This window comes from Dipodomys merriami, unplaced genomic scaffold (genome assembly GCF_024711535.1).
Source record: "Dipodomys merriami isolate MVZ:Mamm:240054 unplaced genomic scaffold, mDipMer1.0.p SCAF_7, whole genome shotgun sequence".
NCBI classification, from domain to species: domain Eukaryota; kingdom Metazoa; phylum Chordata; class Mammalia; order Rodentia; family Heteromyidae; genus Dipodomys; species Dipodomys merriami.
Genome location: NW_027206290.1, coordinates 33369567 through 33379498, shown reverse-complemented (window position 1 = coordinate 33379498; position 9932 = coordinate 33369567). Strand labels below are relative to the sequence as shown.

The following is a 9932-nucleotide window of genomic DNA, read 5'->3' as shown; positions in this document are numbered from 1 at the left end:
AATGTGAATGCAGTAGATTCAAATTCTTACACTCATAACACTCATTTCTATGGCTTTGGTGTTCATTCAGATTGAGGGGCAGATACCATCCACTACCTGCCCTGGGAGGTTCTCTGACTTCAGGCCAGACTAAAGCAGATGAGATTATGTTGATCTCCAGTGCTTACCACCTTTCCTGAAACGGAGGCACAAATCATTATATTGATTGACTAAACAGATTATATAATATGAAAGAGCGTCTTTTTGGTTCTTCAAGTTTTGAGGCTATTTGGGAAGATTTCCAAATCAGGGCCTTCACATTCCTGATCAGGGAACTCCAAAGCTTGGAAGAGCTCCTAACACATATGCATTTTAACCTGCTGTTTAATTATCCTCTGTATCTAACAAACCCAAATGCCATTTAAGTCCTTGACATGTATAGGCCAAAAGCCATCTAGTACCAGAGATAGGTACCAGCACCTGGAAATAGAGGTAAAGGGAAGAGATGCACAGATAATTCACACAAAATGAAATCACCCAACGGCAGACCACAAACCAGAAGATGGGCATATAATACTTGACAAGTCTTTTATGTTTGTATACAGTAGGTATGAGACCTTGCTCCTCTCCCTTGGCCCCACCCTGGCAGACAAGAGGGCCACATTAATGAAGAAGTAGAAGAAGGCCTCTCTCCTCAGTCCTGGAGATCCCCTGGTCAAGAAGAGCACATGAAGATAGTGACTACTTCTCAATTGTAATATAGGCTGAAGTAAGCCATACGGTTCCGATGCTCTCTGAAGTCTTTGTCTGTTGACAGCTGCAATGAAACAATATTGTCTAGATCAATATTCTAATGTTAAGCCTCTGTCTGCAGTCTTCCTGACTGTGCATTATAGCAATGTGGCTCAGCAGAACCCCAACTCCATAGCAATCTAACCCTATTGGTTCAATATTTGTGCAAATCTACTCTTCATCTTACTATGGTATACATCATGCAACAAATTATTTACTATTTGGTACACATTCTAGTATTTGATAGGCTCCTTGAAGAGAAGGATTATATATCCTTGAACACTATCACAGGGTAGAGCACAATGGTATTAATACATTAGGCATTTAACACATATTTCTGGAGTTAATTCTAAATTCCACTAGGAAAATACTGCTAAAATTATAGTAGCTAACCAATCAAAGATATGTTATTTGATCAGGTACTGTGTGAAATACTTTTCTATATTATTTTAATAGTTAAATTTAGCAGGGTGCCAGTAGCTCATATCTGTAATCCTAGCCATTCAGGACACTGAGATCTAGATCTCAGTTCAAAGCCAGTCTGGGCAGGAAAGTCTGTGAGACTCTTATCTCCAATTAACCACCAAAAAGAAGTGGAACTATAGCTCAAGTGGTAGAGGGATAGCCCTGAGTAAAAAGCTTAGGGACAGTACACTGGCCCTAGGTCTTGAGCTCAGGGACAGTGTACTGTCTCTGAGTTCAAGACCTAGGACTGCACACACACACAAAATTTAAGATTAATTGTGTCATTAGATCAATTGTATTATCATACTCATTTTATAAATAAGAAAATTAGAGCTTAGAAATTAAAGGATTTGCTTAACATCATACAGCAAGTCAATACTAGAGCTAGTATTGGAACCCAGGTAATATTTTTCCTAGAATTGTGCTCTTATCTACAGCTCTCTAATGATGTAACATGCAAGTGATATATTGGAAGAAGTACTTCATTAGGAGTCATAAGATCTGGATTCCAGCTGTACAATCTGTACAAATCATGCTATTCCCAGTATCTATCCCTATCTGTCATCCTAGGGATTACTTGAAGATCATATATGTAAGTATGAGTTTTGGTTATACATATATACACATTTCAAAATTGTATGAAGTTATGTATGTCTCTAAAAATTCCTTATTCTTTTTTTGGGGGGGGGGTCTGGTCGTGGAGCCTGAACTCTGGGTTTGGGTGCTGTCCCTCAGCTCTTCAGCTCAAGGCTAGCGCTCTACCACTTGAGCCACATTCCACTTCGGCTTTTTTTTCTTTTTGCTTATGTGGTGCTGAGGAATCGAACTCAGGGCTTCAGGCATGCAAGGCAAGCCCTCTACCACTGAGCCACCTTCCCAGCCCAAAATTCCTTATTCTTATATACACACAACCTTGTGCACATAATTTCAGGGAACCATGAACTCCCTGAAGTTTTATTCTTTACAGACACCTGGTTTATGACATAACTAGACAGAGCAGCTCACAGAAGTTCAAATCCTATTACCTCAGTTTTAAGGGTTCTTTTCTCTAGACAAGGAACCTGATCCCAGTCTGGAGCTCCAAATACCATTGGCCAAGTAACTTTGAAGGGTGGCTTTTTCTCTGGGTTGTATGTGCCAGGACTAGAAATAAAAATACAAACATGTATAATGAGTTAGTTACCACACATGAACTCTATCAGTAGCACATCCACCCCTGAACTCCTTGGGGAAAGATAACAGACTGACTAACCTCTTGATGTCAGGCACATACACTTGTTAATGTATTTCTAATTAGATATCTGTGTTAGAGATAGTCACTCCCAACACATAGTTAGGGTAAAGATTAAAAAGCTTAAAAAGTATTTCTACAGGGGGCTGGGAAGGTGGCTCAGTGGTAGAGTGCTTGCCTTGCATGCATGAGGCCCTGGGTTCGATTCCTCAGCACCACATAAGCAAAAAGGAAAAAAAAGCCAGAAGTGGCGCTGTGGCTCAAGTGGTAGAGCACTAGCCTTGAGCTGAAGAGCTGAGGTACAGCGCCCAGGCTCAGAGTTCAGGCCCCATGACTGGACCCGAAAAAAAAAAAGTATTTCTGCAGCTGCACTGGACATAGAAGAAAAAGAACTAAGCAACCCAAAGAGCGATGGGAAGGGAGGGGTGAGAGGGAGAGAGGGAACAGTCTACACTAAACAAAAGGAAAGAAATGTAAACATCACCTGATGTGGAAGAAATAATTTGTATTGCCAAAGCTCATAGAATTCACAAACTTTATAGACCATGATAATGACAATTTGCCTTGTGAAGGTTAAAATGTTTTTGTGACTTTAACTAAGTGTCACTATTCCACAATACTGTGAAATATGTGAAATTTATGTAATCACCTAATCTCAATTTTTAAAAAAAAGTGAGAGAAGGGATGGGTTAGGAGCGATGGGTGACAATGTTGTCAGACACCTTGTACTCATATTGTACTCATATACTGTTTTGTAGAATGGAAACTTCTTTGTACAACTACTTAAAGATATAATAATAAAATTGGAAATAAATATATATGCATAAAATGCCAAGTCCAAAAAAAAAGTATTTCTGCCACTCAATGTCCTTAGTTAAGAGATAGAAGATCCCTGGAAAGGTGAGTGATGAGCTGGTACTGCCCACAATTTGAAGTTGATGATTAACATGCACCGACAATCTTTTTGTAATCTAGGGACAGCAGAGCAGCATCAATTACATTTTCTTAACTGTTGTATTTTTTCAGAACACTTTACATCTTGATATAGACTTTATTGTGTGGAAATGATAATTAGGGTAGACATGGCAGGGTGGAGGGGGGTATCAAGATTCAATTCCTAAACCTAAATGCAATCTTGGAAAGTTGCTCTTTGATCCTTGGATTTCTCATGACTAAACACCTGGAGCATTTACTCATATATTCTGAGTTCCTAAAGCATTTAGAATAAGCCTCTTAACTCACAAAGCCTTTGTAAACCCTAGACCACCCCTCTCATTCTCTTTTCTCTTTATATCCTTGTTCACTATACTCTAGTTTTTTTTTTAACTCCACCACCAATTCTTTCCCAACTATACTGAATATTAGACCTAGAAAACCAAGATTACGGGTATTTGATTCTTACCTGTGTGGACTCCAACATGTAAGCTCCAAGAAATATCAGGAACATTGTGTGATGGGTACACTGCAAGATATGTGGAACCTATAAAACTACCTGGCACAAAATACAGGCTATTTCATGAATAACAGATTCTATAGTGCCAGGGATCTGAAGGGCAAGAGGTTAAACATTTAAAGGTAAGTTGTTTCTTTAACTGGGATGGTTTGTATGTAATCCTGATTCAAGGACTGCTTTTCCTACTTGATATTCCCTTAAGAGCACCCAAAAAGAGGAGACATACCCAGGATAAGAAGGTTCCTTTGAATAGCTCCCAAATTGAGGCATCAAGGTATTAAATGGAGCAAAATTTTGCTTGACTTTCTTTTCACCAGTGTTTACTTTCTGGTACATGCCTGGGTAAGGTGTTATATCCTGTTACCAAGAAAAAGACCAATGTGTTAGAGAATCATGTGTGTGTATGTGTGTGTGTGTTGTGTGCATGTGTGCACATGCATCTGTGTGTGCATCTATCATCTATCTCCTTATGGTTAAAAAAAGAGTCATTTTTTCTTTCTATAAATCAACTATGTTTCAGTCATTTTAAGACATAGAAATAGGCCTTTCTGGATGCCAAAAAAATCAAGATATGGGAGTAGATTGTCTAAGGACAAATAATACAGAGGTTGTAAACATAAACAAGGATGGGTAGAAAACCAAGGTCATTTGTCACAGTCCATAACCTCATCATTTGAACCCAATCCCACAAAAGGCTGGAAAATTCAGAATCTGTTTTTTTAAACTGGCAAGATAATATATATAATACATTAATAAATATCACACATACACACACACACACACACACACACATACACACACACACACATACACACACACACCTTCCCGTATTTCAACAGTAGGCACCTCAGCATTGAAGCCCATGTCTGGGGATCATTTATTTTCAGTGGATTGTTTCCTATTCTCTCCAGGACCCTTACACACATTTGCAATGAGAATGCTCAAGTGTTTGATGGAACAACTTAGATCATCCTGCAACCCCAGCACATTACCTTGATTGTCTTAAATCTTGCAGCTGTTCTGGCTCCGAGAGTATATCCTTTTGCACTGGTGGGAATCTTAGATAGGTTGTATGCTAAGCTATTCCACTTTGAGTGGGAGAGGGAATGCGAGAGAAAGGAAATGTCAGTAACACAGAGAACATCTTTCAAAATGCTGTGAACTTAGAATGTTCCTCTCTGAACCTTCTTTGCAAAACATTTCTCTTTCTTACTTGATTTGACTCCTTTGAGGTCAACACCATCTAAACAATTATATACATAACACGTATGGTTTTTTACCAAGGGGTATGGCTGGATAGGTCAGATAAACGACATTTTTGAATTCCCGCAAGAGCTGAACTCACTCTTAATACAACAGTTACCCTGAGGACTGAACTAAAGGGAGAGAAACTGGTATAAGATACCTTAAAGTTTATCCTTCCATAGCCAGGGAACCGAGACCCACCTAAAGGCAGGCGAATACTCACATCTGTGTCTGTGTACCGTCCAGGCCCACGGTGGGGCGCCCCCCTAATAGGGAGAAACTTGTTCCCCAATCTGTTTGGGGGATGGTAGTAAGGAAAGAGCTTCCTTGATTGACATGTTCCAAAGAAGTAGTTATCAGGCAAACCTAAAGATCAACAAAGAGGCGAAACTCCAGGTGAGGGAAGGCTCCTTGCTCTGTGGCAGCCTACTGACAGCCTAGTGGAAGGAGGGAAAGGTCGAGAGGACCCGGCTCTTACAAAAACCAAACACAGCTCGGTGGAGAGAGGGAACTGACCTTCCTCCCACTTAACCTTTCTTGGCTTCCCCATGTTCTCTTGCTCTCTGATCTACCTGCCGCAGATCTGGATCTGCTTAAGCACATCTCCAGCGTGCTCAGTCTCTCAATGTGTACTGCGTTGCCAAGGAAACGGAGGCGGGTCACTAAGCTAGAGGGACGCTCCCAACGCGACTGCGCAGCAGGGGGTAGGCCTCTTTCCAGCTACTACTATTCGGGTGGGAACCGGCAGGAGGGAGCCTACAGCCCAGGCAACCGTGAAGTCAGCTGATCAGATCAGGTGAGAGGGTCTGCTAGATTCGCGGCTGGAGGAGCTGCGCGGGTGAGGGGGTGGCAAAGGTCCACAAGCTGTGCACGATTGCAGAGGCGTCGTGAAAGTAGACAATCATCACCACAGCTGCAAAGTTGGCATAGAAGGGTGAGCACCCTAGGCAACAACCAGAGCGGAGAAGTGGGACGGGCTGCTACTCTAGTAGGTCTCTCGGTGACCTGTGGTTTTACTTTTCTTTTTCCTTAAGTCCTTCCAATCTGGTTGCCCCACACTATCTTAGAGGGATAGAGACAGGATCAGGGACAGGCTTGAAGCTTTAATAGACACATGGCTTTGAGTGGCCCAGTCTAGTGGAATCATAGATGTGTTTTAATATTTGGTAAATATCTTTAGTTGTAAAAAGGGGTTTCAATTCAACATGATCAATTTTGTTTTGTTTTGGTTCCAGTACTGGGGCTTGAACTGAGGGCCTAGACACCATCTCTTAGTTTTCTTTTGCTCAGGACTGGCTCTGTACCACTTGAGCCATACCTCTACATTCTGCTTTTTGGTGAGTCATTGGAGGTTAAGATGTTTGCAGACTTTTCTGCCTGGGCTGACCTTGAACTGTGACCTATAGACCTCAGCCTCCTGAGTAACAAGAATTACAAGTGTGACCCACTGGTGCCCAGCTTAACATGTCAGCTTTTTTAGTACAGTGCATCTTGATTAATATTTTTAAAAAATGACAATCCTTTAATTTTAAGTCTGTTTCCTTGTCTCTAAATTGGATATAGTCATTCCTGTTTATAAAGAATCTGAGAGGACTAGGAGATAAAGTCAAAACCATGCAGTGTCTGCATTAGGTTTGAATATGGTTTTAGAAATTGTCCAGGTATGAAAGGTTAAAAAGACATACTGTAACTGACCTGTACTGTCCTATTCTTAAAGATCACTCTGGGAATGGCACTATCCTGAGTTAATACTGTCTTCAGTGATGATCTTATAGATTTAACAGAAGTTGTCCAAAAGGTGATAATTGAATCCTTACATAGAGGATATTTTGTGGTAACTTGTGGATGTATATTTTTGCCTTCAAAATTGTTTTTATGTTTATCCGGGCACTGGTGGCTCATGCTTGTGATCAGAGCTACTGACAAGGCTGGAATCTGAGGGTCACAGTTGGATTGGCTGCCAGATCAGGCAAGAAAGTCCATTTAGACACCAAAAACCCCAAAGTGAAGCTGTGGCTCAAGTGGCAGAGCACCAACCTCAAGTGAAAAAGCTAAGGATTCCTGCCCAGGTGATGTGTTCAAGCTCCAGTGCTAGGGAAAAAAATCTTTAATTGTACACAACTGTATCTATTTATGGGGTACTATTTAATGTTTCACCACATGTGTATATTGTGTAATAGTCAAACAAAGGTAAAATAAGACTGTGTGTCTCCTCAAACATCACCTCTTTGTGATGAGAACATTCACATTCCCTCTTTTTAGTGGGGAAAAGCTTCTTTTCTTTCTTTTTTTTTTAAAATTATGATGATGCTTCTGGTCAATAGTCTAGAAAGACTAAATACACCTTGCAGTATGCTCTGTTTAGCAACACAGTGAATACCCAATGTTCCACAGGGCATTCAAATGTCTTGATGTAGTGTGCAAAGATAGCTAGCTGGTAGTGCCTAATGTTGTATATTAGCACTGAAGTATTTTTTTTCCACATGTGATAATATAGAAAGCTCAGTAATCAAAAAGGCCCCTATGAGAAGTCAAGCTTGGATGGAATGAAAATAGGGATTCAAAGTGTAATTTACTCTAAGTATTTTGGCTATACAATATGATCTTGGTAATACGGTGGAAAAGAAAATGTTAAGAGGTGTTGGTACTATTTTGATAATTTTATTTCTCTTTGTATTCTTAAGTAATATTAGTATTTATAGGTTCTGGGTATTTTTTGAAAATAATACACACTATCAGTATAGCAGACACATGTCACAAAGTACCTTGAAAATATGGTAACTATTCCTACATTGGTAGGCTTGTTTGCTTCAGACTACTCCTCTGAGAATAGGTAGAAGAGCTAGACTAAATAAAATATTATGTTTGGGGATGGCAAGCAAGAAAGAAAACACTGGACCAAAATTCCAGAAAGAAGAGAAGCCTAAAGTGTTGAAGCCAACTGTTGCTTTTGCTGTTCTCTTTGGACACTGGTTAACGAAAAAGTTGGTTCAGAAATAGACAATTTGAGCACAGATTTGAACAGACAGTCTGAGAATTGGAGGGAAAAGTAGGCTGCCCATGAAAAAGAGGAAGCTGGAAAATACCTTGGAATTTTGTTTGGGAATCTGAAAAGATAAAATTGAAGAATTAAGGATAAACTCAAAATAGATCAGCTCTTAAAACCCCCTGAAATCCAGCTTTGCACCAGTCAACCTCCAATTGCATTAAGGCCATCTGCTTCTACTCATTTTCTGCAAAAGGCAAAAATAAATCATCTTTGAAGGGAACAACATCCAGACCCTCAGCTGCATTTTTTTCATAGAAAATATTTGACATAAAAAGTATTTCTCTTCTTTGTTGCTTTGTATGTCCCTCCCCCACGGTATAACCCCTGCTTTCACTGTATTTGATGTTGGTATAATTTGTGGAGGGGAAGAGAAAAACAAATCATTTAAATAGGGATACAGGTAGACCCATTGCAACAATGAGACATACAAGTCATTATGTCAAAAACGAACTTTACAACTTTGGGGGGGGGGGGAGGTTGGGCCGGGGGTAGGGGGAGGATGGGATGGGAAGGGGAAACAAAGGAGGAGGCTACAATGCTTGATAAGAAATGTACTTATTATCTTGCTCATGTAATTGTAACCCCTCTGTACAGTATTTTCACAATAAAAAAAATAGAAAAAAAAGTATTTCTCAGCTGGGCGCGCCGGTAGCTCATGCCTGTAATCCTAGCTACTCAGGAGGCTGAGATCTGAGGATCGTGGTTCAAAGCCATCCTGGGCAGGAAAGTCCGTGAGACTCTTATCTCCAATAAACCACTTGAAAACCAAAAGTGACGCTGTGGCTCAAGTGGTATAGCGCTTGCCTTGAGCTGAAAAGCACAGGGACAGCTCCCAAGCCTAGAGTTCAAGCCCTACGACCGACCCCCCCCAAAAAAAAAAAGTATTTCTCATACTGAGAAGGAAAAAAAAAAGAAACATAGAGATCCCAAGGAATCCAGAGACTGTGGTCATCAAACATGGGCCTTAAGGTAACAACACTTGGCTTGAGATTTTAGAGGATGCTTCAGGATATCAGAATGGTAACGGGAAGAAGCAAGTACCTATGTCTCCCCAAAGCAAAGGCATGACTTCTAAAGAGGCTAATAGAGGAATATTATACCCAGCAAGGAGCCATGGCTCACTCCTAGCTACTCAGGAGGCTGAGACCTGGAAGATTGCTATTCTAAGCCAGCCTGTATAGAAAAGCCTGTGAGACTCTGTCTCCAATTAAGCCGCAACATGCTAGGATGAAAACATATCTCTAACGATAGAGCAACAGCTGAGCAAGCAAACCAAGCAACTGTGGAGCCCTAAGTTCAAACTTCATACTGCAGGGAAAGGAAAGCAAAAGAAAAGGTGAGATCCTAAAAACAAAATAAAGCCAGTAAAGATTTCAATATACTCAAGAAAGGAGAAATACAAATATAATATGGTATTGGGCCCACTTATATCCAGACTGTTGCCAAATTCATTTAGTTAATTATTTTGATGGTACTGGGGATTGAACTAAGGGCCTGTGATTTCTAGACAGGCATTCCACTTGCCACATCTCCAGCCCACTTTTGCATTAGTTATTTTCATGTTGGCTTATTCCCAGGGCTGTCCTGGGCTGAAATTTTTGTGGTTGTGCTTTTTTACTGCAAATGATAGTCATGTGTCATTGTGCCCAGCCATGGTGCTTTTCCCAGATCTGGGAGAACAACAGGTAGTCCCGCCAAGTTCAGCCAATGGTTGAGAT

General features: G+C 40.6%; 1 protein-coding gene and 1 long non-coding RNA gene across 4 annotated transcripts in view; one reads left to right on the top strand and one right to left on the bottom strand.

The window, feature by feature from the left end:
• Positions 1 to 561: 561 nt before the first annotated feature.
• Positions 562 to 9932, bottom strand: part of Cimap3 (ciliary microtubule associated protein 3) — a 13596-nt gene continuing 4225 nt past the window's right edge. Inside the window, exons 1-6 of one of the 3 annotated variants that reach the window (XM_070006284.1) lie at positions 5682 to 5924; positions 5389 to 5531; positions 4913 to 5008; positions 4147 to 4277; positions 2262 to 2379; positions 562 to 796 (exon numbers count right to left, since the gene is read on the bottom strand). In XM_070006284.1, the coding sequence (XP_069862385.1) occupies positions 728 to 796; positions 2262 to 2379; positions 4147 to 4277; positions 4913 to 5008; positions 5389 to 5531; positions 5682 to 5715 (591 nt within the window). In that variant the 5' untranslated portion in view covers positions 5716 to 5924 and the 3' untranslated portion in view covers positions 562 to 727. Of the gene's footprint in view, positions 797 to 2261; positions 2380 to 4146; positions 4278 to 4912; positions 5009 to 5388; positions 5532 to 5681; positions 5925 to 9932 lie in introns of those variants that run through there. The other 2 variants (XM_070006285.1, XM_070006283.1) reach the window with 2 other exon arrangements.
• The window catches only part of LOC138816503 (uncharacterized), a 25740-nt gene continuing 21639 nt past the window's right edge, over positions 5832 to 9932 (top strand). The window contains exon 1 of the long non-coding RNA XR_011368675.1: positions 5832 to 5961. This is a non-coding gene — a long non-coding RNA (uncharacterized lncRNA). The remainder of the gene's footprint in view (positions 5962 to 9932) is intronic.